The following is a 15,063-nucleotide window of genomic DNA, read 5'->3' as shown; positions in this document are numbered from 1 at the left end:
AGCGCCGCCCAGGTGGCCCGGTACCTGGGTTGGGGTCCCCTGCGAGGGCCTGGCAGATAGTCTCCTCAATGTCCCAGATGAGAGCGTCTAAAACGCAGGCAGGGGGCAGGACAGTGGCGGGAGAGGATGCTTCAGTGTCCAAGGAACACTGACAGAAGAGCGCGTCAGGCTTGACATTCTGTGACCCTGGGCGATAGGAGAGAGTGAAGTCAAAGTGAGTGAAGAATGGAGACCAGTGGGCTTGCCATGAGTTTAATCTTTTGGCCGTTCTGAGGTAAGTTAAATTTTTATGGTCTGTCCATATGAGGAAAGGCTGTTCCGCCCCCTCCAGCCAGTGGCGCCATTCTTCTAAGGCAAGTTTTATAGCCAGGAGCTCCCTGTCGCCAATGTCATAGTTTCTCTCCGTGGGGGTGAGTCGGCATGAGGAGTAGGCGCATGGCTGGAGCTTACCTTGTGGCCCGGACCGCTGGGAGAGAACTGCCCCAACTTCGGTGTCGGACGCATCAACATCCACGATAAACTGCTTTTTTTTTTTGTGTGTGTGTGTCCTGTCTGGCACTGTAGCAATCAGAATTATTGTCTGAAGGCCAAGAAAAATGCCCAACAGATTTACTTTCCCAAGTGGGCCTTTTGCTATACTGGTCATCTTGATTGTCATAGTTTATTTGATCTTTATTAGTTATTTTTATATTTTTATTAGTTATTGTAATCAGGCCAGACTGGACCCGATGACGGGAAAGAAAAACAAGAAGAACAGTTGAGAAGAAAGTTAACAGAAGGAGAGGGAAAGAAAAAGGAGAAAAGAGATAGTGAGAAAAGACTGCTTCATTGTCTTTTTTTTTCTCTTTTTCTTTTCCTGGATCACCTGTTGAGAAAGAAAAAAGAAAACAAGCAGAAGGAAACTAGAGCAATAGAATAAACAACATCATGATGATCTATGGCAATATAACAGTAAATACTAAATGTTAAACATTATTGTGTAAGATCGACAGCGCACAGTGCGCTTTAAGGTCGTAGCCAATAAGGGTATAGTTTTTTGTGTATGAGCACCCGTCTGTACACCTGTGAGCATGAATGCGCTTGTTTTTAAAAGGTTCCTACATGTTCCTACATATCTGTTAGAGGGTGTGGGGAGCCACAGCCCCGTCCACCAGGGCATGAAGCAGGTATAGAGGAGATCAAAACTCCAGACATCCGGAGGCTCTCAGAACACAAGAGACCAAGGAAGACCAAGAGAGGGGCAGCCGCGCCACTATCCCAGAAAGAGCTGAGGAGAGTCCCAGATGAGGGGTCACTCAGCAGCCGCGGAGCATAAGCAGTGACGTGCCCAGGGAGCGCCGGCAGCCAGCTGCGCCAGAGTGACCGAGGCCGAGGGCACCCCACCCCCGAAGTGGCCCGAGCGAGCCCCAGGCTCCAGGCCCCGATAAGCAGCCACCAAGGAGTGAGCCGGTGTGACGCCCATCCCCGGACACAAAGACCCACCAACGCACCGATGTCTGTGGGCGTCTGCCACTGGCAGGGGAAGTGGTGGTGGGAGATAGGCCTCCATACCTTGGAGGGCCTGAGATGTCCCTGGAGAGGTGGCGTCTGATACCCGACCTGACATATGGACACAGACATACAGGCACATATGTCAGGCACTCACCCAACGTGGAGACAGACATAAAGAGACACTGTACACACAATCACACTCCCCAAGCGTACTCTAAGCCCCAGGTCTAGGTACCCTTGCCGCTGGAGGGGGAAACTGCACCCAGACCCAGGTAGTGTTACCCTTTTCCCTGGGGTGGAGAGATGCAGACCGCCCCGACTCCGCAGCAGCAGGGAGGCCCCACATTCCAGACGCCAGTCGAACGGCCAAATCCTCCTCCTAGCACCCCCGCTCCATCAGGCCGCAGAGAACGGGGGTGTGAGAAGATTCCAGACCTCCGTCTGCCCGCTCATATGTATTGTTGATGCATGTGTGTTCTAAGGTGCATTTAAAACCCAGGAGGACATGGAGCGGCACCCTGCGCCAGGGCTGGGCCCCCATACACCCACCCGCCCACAACCCCGGCAACACACCAACCAGGGCCCCAGCCCGGAGACGGAGTACCCCCACAACCCCACGCCCGTCCCGGACCCACCCCGGGGCAGCCAGGCTACCAGGTCAGTAACCCACGTCCGTCAGCACAGACCCTCCCCTAGCCCCACTGCACGCAGCCACGAGGAAACCGTCACCTAAGAGCCAACAGAGCCCTTAATAGGCCATGACCGCTACCCCAGGTTGAGCCCTCCAAGGTAGATGCTCCTGGGGAACCCCCCGACGCCCTAAGCCTGTCCCTACCCCCACACCAATCACAACAGCGAAGGTGGGACCAAACTATGACCCCCCATCCCCGCTAGGTGATGGAGCTGATCAAAGGAGCCCAGAGCAATTGATCTGATGTGGTGGCAGAGGCTGTATCAAGACTAATGTAATCTAATAGATAATTTCTATATTGGTTAGAATTAAGATTATTTTTATTTTTCCAGTTCATGAGGACTGTTTTCTTGGCTATGCATAGGGCAGTGAAAACCATATGGGCTATATTCTTATCTGTAGTGACATTATCTAAGCTGCCCAACAAACACACTAAAGGGGAAGTTGGAATGTTACATTTCAGACACTTTGATAAGTCTTCACATATCTCGCGCCAAAACCTCTGAACTGGTGGACAGAACCAAAGAGCGTGTATATAATTGTCCGTTGAATTGGTTTGGCAGTGTGAGCAGTTGTTGGTAGACGTAAAGCCCATCTTGAACATCCGATGACCTGTATAGTGCACTCTATGTAATATTTTGTATTGAATTAATTGAAGACTGGAATTTCTAATTAGATGAAAGGTTTTTAAGCAAATCTGAGACCAGAAGTTTAGGTCTAAGTTAACTGATAAATCCGCTTCCCATTTTGCAATAGGAAATGATATTGATTCATCTGTTTTAGAAAGCATTCTGTATATTTTAGATAGTAATTTGGGGATTTTAAGAGTAAGAAATTGAACCACACTTGGTGGTGTTTGTAGTTCAACTTGACCCGGTTTAAATTTATTTTTTACTATGGATTTAATTTGTTGATATTCTAAAAATCTTTTCTTGTTGATCCCATATTGTGTAACCAGTCTGTCAAATGGAATAAATTCTGTTCCTTCTAGTATATGTTCTAAGTATTTGATTCCTTTACCACTCCAATCTGAAAGGTTTATCATATTATTGTTTTATAATATGTCAGGTCTTACCAAAAATAATTTATTTTTGGTAAGACCATCATTTTTATAGCGGCAACCCTTCCCATGAGTGATATGGGTAAACATTTCCACCTAGCCAGATCACCTTCTACTGTCTTTAAAAGTGGGATATGGTTTAATTTAGTTAGATCTGCAAGCTTGGGAGAAACATTAATACCTAAATACTTTATATTTCCCGATTGCAGTGGTGTAGAAAAGGAGTTATGGAAGGAGCAATTAATCAGAAGGACTGTAGATTTTGACCAGTTAATTGAGTAATCTGATATTCTTGCAAAAGAGTTTATCAATTCAATCACCCCAGAGATATTGGTTTGTGAGTTTTGGAGAAAAAGTAACACATCATCCGCATAAAGGCTGATTTTATGTTCCACGTTCTTGCATTTTATGCCCTTAATTACTGAATTCTGTCTAATTGCTGCTGCTAGTGGTTCAATAAAAATTGCAAACAGTGAAGGGGAGAGTGGGCATCCCTGCCTGGTGCCCCTCAGGAGACAGAAGCTGGAGGATGTCTGGTCATTTGTTCTGACACAAGCTGTTGGGGAATTATATAATATTTTTAACCAGTTTATGAAAGAGGATCCAAAACCAAATTTGTGTAAAGTTGCGAATAGAAATTTCCAGTTAACTCTGTCAAATGCTTTTTCTGCGTCTAAAGAGAATATTGTAGTTTCTAGGTTTTTACTGTATGAGTAGTCTATCAAATTAAGTAATCTACGTGTATTTGTTGATGAGTGCCTACCTTTTATGAAACCAGTTTGGTCAGGATGAATTAAGAGGGGGTTATTTTCTCCAGTCTCTTTGAGAGAGCTTTGCAGATTATTTTAAGGTCTACATTTATAAGGGATATTGGACGATAGCTTGAGGGATATACAGGGTCTTTGCCTGGTTTTAGCAGGAGATTAATGTTTGCAGAATTCATATTTGATGGAAGTCTGCCCTTTTCTTTGATTTCCAACAACGTTCTGTAAAAAACTGGTGCTAGAAAATGTCCAGAATTCTTTGTAGAATTCTGCAGGAAAGCCGTCTGGACCTGGAGCCTTATTATTGGGCATACTTATCAGGGCTTCCTGGAGTTCACCTGATGTCAGTGGTGAATCCAGTGCCATTGCTTGAGTGTCTAATAATTTTGGAAGAGTTATGTTGTCCAAAAACTGATCAATTTCCTTTTTAGATGGGTTTATTTGTGGTGAATACAATGTTTTATAGAAATCCCTGAAAATGTTGTTTATTTGTATCGGTTCATATATTGTGTTCCCAGATGAATCTTGAACAGCACATATAGTTGTTTTTTCTTTCTTTATTTTTAGCTGGTTTGCTAGAAATTGACCGGATTTATTACCATGTTCATAATTTTGTAGGCGTAGTCTTTGTACTAAGAATTTTTTATTTTTTTTTATCAATTATCTCGTTCCAGGATCTCTTTGGTCGTTCACGCTGAAGTCCGTTCCTTTTAATTCCCTGCCGCGGCTTTTCACCTGTTCCTTTTGTTTGAAGTGGCCGAATTTGGCCACAATAGGACGTGTCTCAATTTTGGCCGGGGAAGATGCACTCTGAGCCTTCTTCATGACTAAATCTTGGAAACAGCGGTCGATGTAATCTTGGAGAGCGTCTAAATTCTCCCCGTTGTCCTCCAGGGTGTTAGGGTTAGGACAGATGTTGTTAGTTATATGACAATTTATTAGTATATTTGGTAATACTGAAGCTTAAAGAAACTTTGTTCAATTCTAAACTACCATTCGCTTTAATTTTCCGCCAAAATCTTCTGGGTCTGACGTCAGTTACAGCATGAGTCGCTTACCTTGTACGTCACTTCTGTCAATTACCTCCTCAGTCCGTCACTCCCCACGATAAACTGCTTAGAAGTATCAGGATGGATTAGAATGGGTGCGGATGTAAAAATGTGCTTCAACTTAGCGAAAGCTGAGTGGGCTTCTGGGGGCCAGGTGAAAGGTACCGTAGATGAGGTGAAACAGGTGAGAGGCGCAGCCACTTGGCTGTAGTTCCGAATGAAGTGGCGGTAAAAAGTCCGCGTCCCCAAGGAAGCTTTGAAGCTTTTTCCGTGACTCTGGGACCGGCCATTCCAGCACCGCCTTGACCTTTACTAGGTCGGTCTTCACCTGTCCTCCTGCCAAAATGTAGCCCAAAAAGGAAATAGATGAGGTGTGGAACTCAAAACTGTGGCTTCCTGGAGAGACTCGAAAACAGAGTTGATTAGTGGGAGAGGGTATTTATTTTTTACAGTAACATCGTTCAAACCTCGATAATCGATACACGGCCACAGCGACCCATCCTTCTTTCATACAAAGAAGAAGCCCGCAGCAACTGGGGAGAAAGAAGGTCTAATTATTCCTGCTGCCAGCGAGTTCTGGATGTAGTTCTCCATATATTCTCTCTCAGGACGGGACAGGTTATACAGTCTACTAGAGGGCAACGGGGCTTCCGGAAGTAAGTCAATAGTGCAATCGTATGGTCGGTGAGGCGGTAGAGAGCGAGCCTTGTCTTTATTGAACACTTCCTGTAAATCATGATACTCTGGAGGGAAGGTCTGGTGTTTGTGACAGGGGTGGAGCTCGATCTGCTGTTGCAGTGGGAATGGCTGACCTCAAACAGTTCGCCAAGCAAAACAGGCTCCAGCTGGTGATTTTTTTTACCTGGTCCAATCAATGTGAGCATTATGTCTCTGCAACCAGGGGGTGAGTAAAAATTTTTTTAGTACATCATGGACGAGGGCTTGGAATACTACCAGGGAAGTCGAGAGTTGGATCATGCCAGCCACTAGTGATTCCTGAATGTATTCCTCCATTGCCTCCCTCTCTGGCCTAGGAAGATTGTATAGTGGACTGGAGGGGAGAGCAGCACCAGAGAGGAGGTCAATAGCACAATCATAGGGATGATGTGGTGGCAGAGAAAGAGCCTTTTCCTTACTGAAGACCATTCTGAGGTCATGGTACTCCTCGAGGACCAGAAATAGATCTAAGATGGTTGTGTACAGCACCAGGAGCTGGAAACTGAGAGTAGAGCTGATTGCAAACAGAGAGAGTGACACGTTAAAATCCAGTTAAGTATTTGCTAGCAGTCCAGTCCAGGTGGGAGTTCTGATTTTTCAACCAGGGAAAACCAAAGATAAGGGAAGGACACATGAAGAGAGTTATTGTTTCCCAATGGTTGGCCGATGTGATTAGCTGCACGGGCTTGGTTTTATGAGTGATATAGGCAAAACCTTGAGTGGAGGCCGGAATGGGAGGCTTGAGAGGCACCAAGGGAAACCTTGCTGTCGGGCTAGATCCATGTCTATTAAATTTTTCTCACAACCGGACTCCACGAATGCTTGGAGAGAATGAGAGGTCTGATGGTATTTGAGCTTCACAGGGAGGGAGATGGAGTTTAGCTGCACCTGAAACGCCCACCAGTACCCCCAAATTTCAGGTGCCAATGAAATGCCCTGGCCGATCACAGTACAAACTCCCATGCAGGAAAACGCCTCTCTCTCTCCTACGGAGTGAGCCTGGATTGCCCGATTTGCATGGGCTCAGCAGGCTCCTTTGGTAACGGGAACAGGGTACTGGAGGGCGGACACACAACTCAAAGTACTTTGATGTGATGGTGAATTTATTTACAGGTGCACAGCGGGAGAATATGTGAGGTTTCAACTTATTTGCAAATGTGCGGAGAAAGTCTATGGGAGGTTTCCCACGGGGCAGCAAGTCTGAAATGAGGAAGAGGCAGAGAGAAGAACATGCGAGATGCGCTGCCCAGAGTGGGATGTGACAGTAGAGTCACATCCCACTGTCACATCCCAATGACCCTTTGTTGTCATTGTACATGCAATGAAATTATGGAGGCTCCACAGCATCAGTGCAGGACTAAAATATAAATAGTAAGACAGCAGGCATAAATAACAAATAGGAGAATAATAATAATGGATTGGATTTATATAGTGCTTTTCAAGGCACCCAAAGCGCTTTACAATGCCACTATTCATTCACTCTCACATTCACACACTGGTGGAAGCAGCTACAGTTGTAGCCACAGCTGCCCTGGGGCAGACTGACAGAAGCGAGGCTGCCATATCGCGCCATCGGCCCCTCTGGCCATCACCAGTAGGCGGTTAGGGTAAAGTGTCTTGCCCAAGGACACAACGACCAGGACAGAGAGCCCGGGGATCGAACCGGCGACCTTCCGGTTACAGATACGCTTCCCAACCCCCTGAGCCACGGTCACCCCAATAAATGTATACAAAGCAAGAGAAAAGCACATATTGGAGAACAAAGTGCTTGGAAGAGGTGCAAAGCACTTGCTCTGAGTTTAGAGTCCACATGTGAGTGTTCTGAGTGATCAGGGTACTCAGATTAGTGAGGTGAGTGGGCAGGGGTGGGTTGGGGGGGGAGTGTTTCTTAAAAGTCCGAATGGCCCAGGGGAATAAACTTTTAGTCTGTCTGTAGGTGTGGGACCCGATTGACCTGAGGTGCTGACCAAACGGGAGCGGGTCAGACATGTGGTGGGCGGGGTGCAAGGGGTCACCTGTGATGACCTTGTTTTTCTTGAGACAGGAGGAGCTGGCAAAGGCCTCTAAGGGTGGCTGATGTCAGCCAACTTGACCAGTATTAATTACCCTCTGTGTTGCCTTCCTGTTGTCAGTAGTGGCCCCTGTGTACTAAAGACCCAGCCAGTAGAAGCGCATGCATTAATTACCCTCTGTGTTGCCTTCCTGTTGTCAGTAGTGGCCCCTGTGTACTAAAGACCCAGCCAGTAGAAGCGCATGCTCTCCACTGAGGAGTGGTAGAAGTCCAGCAGGAGCTTCTGGCCCAGGTTATTCTTCCTCAGGACATGAAGGGCCCCCATCAGGGCCTTGCGAGCCTGTACTGGTGTTTTTAAAAGTTATGTTTGACTTTATGACTTTCTGTGTCGTTTCTGGGATGCTTAGGACTCATATTGCACTGCTGGAAATAGTTTATTTTGATGCATATGCTGTTTTTTTGCAAATTTGCATTATAATATTTATTTTCGTTTTTCCTGCAGTATATAAAAATTGGTGTATTTCAAAAATAAAAGTATGAAGACACTTAAAATAAATTTCCTGTGGTGGGAAACTATTTTGTGCAACTTTTTTGTATTTACAGTTTTGAGGGATAAGCCTCTTAAATTTCTCTAACTAGAAATATATGTTAAAAAAACAAAAAACGATTTTCAATTTTTTTGTAGTTTATTGCACTTTTTTTAAATTTATGTAATTACTATGCACGTAATGCATACATATTATTAAAATTTGGGCTATAATAGTTGTATTGATGTATATTGTTAAGGGTTCAAATATTGAGGAGGGATACAGGAGGAAATCCAAATAACAACACTGATCCGGCCGGGTGGAGTCAAACGATGATTTTAATGAACACACGTGTATGCAATTCTTCCATAGCTCTAGGCCACTTTGCTCAATAGATCGCGCCGGACAAAGCTTCTGACCATCAATTAACTGACCGAGCTTCAACTCTTTAATAAGCACCAAAATGCAATGTGTATAAAATGATTACAGTTGCTCCTGCAATGAAAGAATATTCCATGATTATGATACCACCTGTAATACAGACTTTAATGTAATGTTAACAGCTTCAATAAATGCTTTAATGCAATGCTGATTAATGCAATGATAAAGATGATGGTTATGAACAGTAGCAGTAAAATAATTTCCCTGATCCCCACAGAACCTACAGTATTACTAGGTTTTAACAGTTTTACAATTTAGGCTTAACAACATTGCCCAGTGGAGCATTATGGAGCTAGTTTTAGAATATTGTCTTGTGGGATGATGCATCAACTCATTCAGGCTACAGTCATACTCTCTTTACCTTCAAAAGTGCTTTAGGTAAACGCCTTCTTTACATACATTACAGGTTATCTAAAGGTAAGTTATAAAAATTAAGTTATTGCATACTATCTGTGTGTGTTTCTCTTTTTTAGCGTTCTAAAATCGCCTTGTTTGACAAGATGTGGCAGTACATGAAAATCGCAGAACCTTCAGTTTTTGTCAAGAAAACATCAGAGGGTGTCCAGCGTGTCAGGAAATCCAAGGGAAAGTACGCTTACCTGCTGGAGTCCACCATGAATGAGTACATCGAGCAGAGGAAACCCTGTGACACAATGAAAGTTGGAGGAAACCTGGACTCAAAAGGCTATGGCATCGCCACACCAAAAGGATCCCCATTAAGGTGGGTGGATCAGTATAACAATGCTGGCCAACCTGCACTGCCATGTACCATTCACACTACTAACCTGCTGCCTAGCATACCATCCCTCTCCTAATTCCTACAGTTCTGTATATGTAGATGAAAGAGAAAATCATGCTAAACTACTTTGAGCTTTAAAGAGATCCAGATTTTTCCTAAACTCAGTAACTTGAAGTCACAGTAATAACCCTGGCTGACAAACTGCTTGTTATCAGGTGGTAATTAGCCAGTGTTCAAGCTGTCCCTGTGCCTATACACATAACTCACTATGGAGAGCAGATAGATTCATCCCAAGGCTTACTGCCAGCTGGGTGTCGCAGTATGCGAGTGTGATGAATGGGACACGGCGGTTAACTCGTTGTTATAATAATCCACCTACCCTGATGACACCATCTCAGTGGTTTGTATTTATTACCATGGTTACCACCTCTGACCAATGGCTAGCGGTGGTTTCCATGACAAATGGGGGATAGGGTGTTTGATTTGCTTCCAGGTCTTAAAGAACCCCTTCAGATAGGCTCCTTTTATCTTGAAAATAAATGTGATGACATTTATAGTGTAAAACATTCTAAACAAACCTGTGAATGTCAAATTAAAGTGTCTTCATATTCTGTTTGATTTTTTTTTTTAAGTGTTAGTTATTATTTTTGGCTGCAGGCTTTTCTCCATTGATAACTTGGCTCTTTAAGACCTGGATCAAGGGATTTTTGCAAAGTTTATGACCTAATGCTGCATTCCATTTGAAGATGGAATTTGCAATTTGCATGTGTGTGTTTGCGTCTGTCTGAGTGTGTACACATGTGTGTGTGTGTGTGTGTGTGTGTGTGTGTGTGTGTGTGTGTGTGTGTGTGTGTGTGTGTATGTGTGTGTGTGTGTGTGTCTGTTGGGAGGAGGGAGGGCACTATATGTCACCATAAAATGTTTAAATTACATACGGACAGTTATACATAAATTAGCTTCCCCCTACATTCCCTCAGAGCTGTCTCTTATTTTTTTAATATGTGAAAGTAGTAGTAGTTTTATATTTTTCTTTTATCTCATGCAATTGCGCAAGAATTTACATACATGTTTACACATGCAGATTAATAGCCTTTTTTTTTTTTTAAATTGCTACAGAAAATACAACAAATTTACATTCATAAATAAACAACATTTAGCACTTTATATAGACCTATCTAAAGTGGCCCTTAAGAAATAGCTTAAATAAGAAGAATGGTATATAGCTCAACAATATTTGTGTCATATATATGAGAAAAAATATGTACACTTCAGAATCAACAAAGCAAAATCAGAACGGAACACTTTAATAAATGTAGCAAAAAAAAAAATCAGATGGTATTAAGTGGATTAGCAACAGTGTTGGGGAGTAACGGAATACATGTACCGCCGTTACGTATTTAAAATACAAAATATGAGTAACTGTATTGCGTTACAGTTACCGTTTTAAAAGGTGGTATTCAGAATACAGTTACTTTGTTGAAATGAATGGATTACATGGCTGTATTTTCCTGTTTCATTAGGCTATGAACTCTATATTTTTGGTGTCCACGCCGGTGGAAACCCAAACAAAACACGCATTAAGAGGCTCTCATGTCTGTGTCTCAATCTCACGGCCGATGTCACCTCTACTTGTAGCCCACATAATGACGTGAAGAAATATTTTAAAAAATTATTCACAAAAATGATTTAATATGAAGGCAATAGGCAGAGTGTTACAGGCATAGCCCTAAAGAATCTAGCCTCATGGGCAGTGTAGTCCGTGCTGCAGGGAGAATGGACTGCCATACCCGTTATGTGTCTGTGAACGAGGAAGGGAGAAAAAGAGTTGAAAAGTAAGAGATGTCACGGACCAAAAACGGGAGATGGAAGCATGTAAATATTTTTATATATATATGTAAGATGTATTATATTTTATAGGCAATAATTCACCCTGTTTGTTTACTAAACATAGTTTAGTTTAACTTACTGACAATGAAACTCTTACAAACACATATGCGGTAAGGCCAGCCATAAAAATACACCTGTCCACAACTGTCAAATTATTGTGATATCACAATTGCAGGGTGATCTACTAACAATGCACTGTATTGTACAGGGTGGGCCATTTATATGGATACACCGTAATAACATGGGAGTGGTTGGTGATGTTAAAGTCCTGTTTGTGGCACATTAGTATATGTGAGGGGGCAAACTCCTCAAGATGGGTGGTGACCATGGTGGCCATTTAGAAGTTGGCCATCTTGGATACAACTTTTGTTTTTTCAATAGGAACAGGGCCATGTGACACATCAAACTTATTGGTAATGTCACAAGAAAAACAATGGTGTGCGTGGTTTCAACGTAACTTTATTCTTTCATGAGTTATTTACAAGTTTCTGACCACTTATAAAATGTGTTCAATGTGCTGCCCATTGTGTTGGATTGTCAATGCAACCCTCTTCTCCCACTCTTCACACACTGATAGCAACACCGCAGGAGAAATGCCAGCACAGGCACCCAATATCCGTAGTTTCAGGTGCTGCACATCTCGTATCTTCACACCATAGACAATTGCCTTCAGATGACCCCAAAGCTAAAAGTCTAAGGGGGTCAGATCGGGAGACCTTGGAGGCTTTTCAACTGGCCCATGACGACCAATCCACTTTCCAGGAAACTGTTCATCTAGGAATGCTTGGACCTGGCACCCATAATGTGTTGGTGCACCATCTTGCTGGAAAAACTCAGGGAACGAGCAGCTTCAGTGCATAAAGAGGGAAGCACATCATCATGTAGCAATTTCAAATATCCAGTGGCCTTGAGGTTTCCATTGATGAAGAATGGACCCACTATCGTTGTACCCCATATACCACACCAAACCATCACTTTTGTTGTTCCAACAGTCTTGGAGGGATCCATCCAATGTGGGTTAGTGTCAGACCAATAGCGGTGGTTTTGTTTGTTAACTTCACCATTCACATAAAAGTTTGCCTCATCACTGAACAAAATCTTCTGCGTGATCTGAGGGTCCTGTTCCAATTTTTGTTTTGCCCATTCTGCAAATTCTGTGTGCCGATCTGGGTCATCCTCGCTGAGATGCTGCAGTAGCTGGAGTTTGTAAGGGTGCCATTTGTGAGTAGCCAATATCCGCCGAAGGGATGTTCGACTAATGCCACTCTCCAGTGACATGCGGCGAGTGCTACGCTGTGGGCTCTTGCTGAATGAAGCTGGGACAGCCACTGATGTTTCTTCATTAGTGACAGTTTTCTTGCGTCCACATTTTGGCAAATCCAACACTGAACCAGTTTCACGAAACTTAGCAAGCAGTTTGCTAACTGTAGCATGGGAGATGGGTGGTCTCGTAGGGTGTCTTGCATTGAAATCTGCTGCAATGACTGCGTTCACCAGATATCAACACAATTTCGATCCGCTCCTCACGTGTTAACCTCTTCGACATGTCAATGGCTGTGAACAAAGAGAAACTTGTAAATAACTCATGAAAGAATAAAGTTACGTTGAAACCAAGCACACCATTGTTTTTCTTGTGGCATTACCAATAAGTGAACTGAAACAAACATTTATTTTTAGGTCCATTCTGCTGCTGATACATACTTTAGGTTTCTGAATATTAAACTTGTTTCTGCCTTTCATAGTGTGTAACCTGAAGGCCCTGAGTACTTTCTCCCACACTGAAAACACTGGAATGATAAAATGATTTAAACATTACCTAATAAGACTGATTCAGGACAGACAATTCGTTATTTTAAACTTTTCTAGCAGTCCTTCACAAACAGGGAACAGTCTGTCTATTCTCTCCATCTGTCAGCTGCTGCTGGCTCTTCCTCCTCCTCTTCCTCACACACTGCTGAGTTTGTCCTGGTGGATCATCAGGGGTGCAAAGCCTCACAGATGATGTGCAGCAGTGGGTCCTTCAGTCTGTCCTCACTCCGGACACTTGCAGTTGTCACACATGGAAATCAAATGTGTGATAAGCTGCAGGATTCAAACACAAGTGTGACTTATAAATGAATGTTCATACTTTTATTACACAATCAGAGAGAAAGAAAAAGAGAGAGTGCAGGACAGACAGACAGGTGACAGTCTCAGGTGTATACACTGCTACAAAACAGCACAAGAGAAGGAGGATTTAGTGTTTGTGTCATTACGAGTGCTCAACAAGAAGAGTTCCCAGATGGTACAGTGATGGTCCTGTGATTAAAGCATCTTTCTTTCAGCTTAACGAGTGAACCGTCAGCTCGTTCAAAAACATGTTAAAGTCCGTTTGGCTCGACACCACCGAACAGAGGCAGCAATATAACATAGCTAACATTAACAGTGCAGTGAATCCTGCTTGTGCCGTGATGTTCAGGACTGCAAACCGAGCAGCATTCATTGACTTTCATCTTGTTGTATTTGTGGATATATGACTGACTTTAATTATCCATAAAATCATCACATTCTCTGTAAGATTAAGGTCAGCTATAGTACTAACATTGCTAATGTTTGCAACTTTGCCGACATGTGGCTAACAGTAATGTTTTAATGTTCTTCATTATTAAACATTTGCACATAAATAAGTGACATAATATTCAGTACTTACTTACCCATCTGCCGCTTTTTTCGGCAAAATTATCCACACCCACCGCCGCACTATGAATTCTGCGATATATGGGACCACAAAGTCCACAGCGGACCAAACTTCATATTTGGGGAAAACGACGGCGTATTTGGAGACCGCATTTGGAGTACACTTCGGATTGGGACAGCCATGGTCACGTCGCTGTGACATAATAGGTCTCAAAATGCGTACTCCGAAGCGTACTGTAGTCAGCAAGTTTAGAAAATCCTCTTAAAATGTGAGATTCAGAGATTCAGTATAAAACTACTGTAATTCTTAAACTGTTCATGCAGTATTTTTGTTAACCTCCTTAAATCTTGTTTCATTTAAAAATCTGGTGGTGTATAGGGGCAAAATTGCAAACATTGGGTCCTTATCAAAATTATCTTTCCGGTTTCTAGGCTGTTACACCATTATTGGCCTCGTATTCATATGACACCCAATGGCATTTTAATCCATAGCCTCATTTCCACAAAGAAAAAAGTTAACTATGTGAAATGTAAGTAAAAGCAATGCAGGGAGTAGTGATGGTAAATTTGATTGTTTTTACTGAATCGAGTTTGAATGAGTCACTCACAAAAATGAATCGGATTTTTTGAGTCATTTGAGTCACTGAGTCAGTTGCCCAGAGAGTGCAAAAAAATTACATTTTCACTCAAACTTAATGTGTTTCTCTTTTCATGTATATCCTACTGCTAAGATGATTGAAAAAGAATAACAACTATTTTTATAGAGCAAAAAAGAGCAAAAAAAATTACGATTTCTAAAGGGAAAATTTATTTTATTTATTTTTATTGTATTTTATTAGTTTTTTCCTCAAATGTCAAATATATATTTTCTCATCTAAATGTCCACTGAGCTGTGAGCCAGGGGGCGGTAATGTGCCTTAACAGTGGTTGCCAACCAAAAAGTAGAAGAAGAAGCTGTGAGCCAGGAAGGTTGGGGGGTTGGGTGGGGGTGAGTGAGATTCATTGATGCT

At 43.0% G+C, this 15,063-nt stretch overlaps 1 protein-coding gene across 5 annotated transcripts in view; it reads left to right on the top strand.

Moving 5' to 3' along the window:
- The window catches only part of LOC147327118 (glutamate receptor 2-like), a 113,385-nt gene that overhangs the window by 45,093 nt on the left and 53,229 nt on the right, over nucleotides 1–15,063 (top strand). For all 5 annotated transcript variants that reach the window (XR_015129797.1, XM_086294749.1, XM_086294748.1 and 2 more), the window contains exon 16: nucleotides 9,225–9,472. Coding sequence is in view for 4 of the 5 variants with exons in the window: in XM_086294749.1 (XP_086150875.1) it covers nucleotides 9,225–9,472 (248 nt within the window). In the remaining variant the exon portion in view is untranslated. The remainder of the gene's footprint in view (nucleotides 1–9,224; nucleotides 9,473–15,063) is intronic.

Source organism: Aulonocara sp. 'chitande type north' Nkhata Bay, linkage group LG6 (genome assembly GCF_057382095.1).
Source record: "Aulonocara sp. 'chitande type north' Nkhata Bay isolate Kocher_YH1m ecotype deep benthic linkage group LG6, A_spYH_male_GT1.1, whole genome shotgun sequence".
Classification (NCBI taxonomy): domain Eukaryota; kingdom Metazoa; phylum Chordata; class Actinopteri; order Cichliformes; family Cichlidae; genus Aulonocara; species Aulonocara sp. 'chitande type north' Nkhata Bay.
The sequence above is the reverse complement of the archived record's forward strand: the minus strand, read 5'-3'. Positions and strand labels throughout refer to the sequence as shown.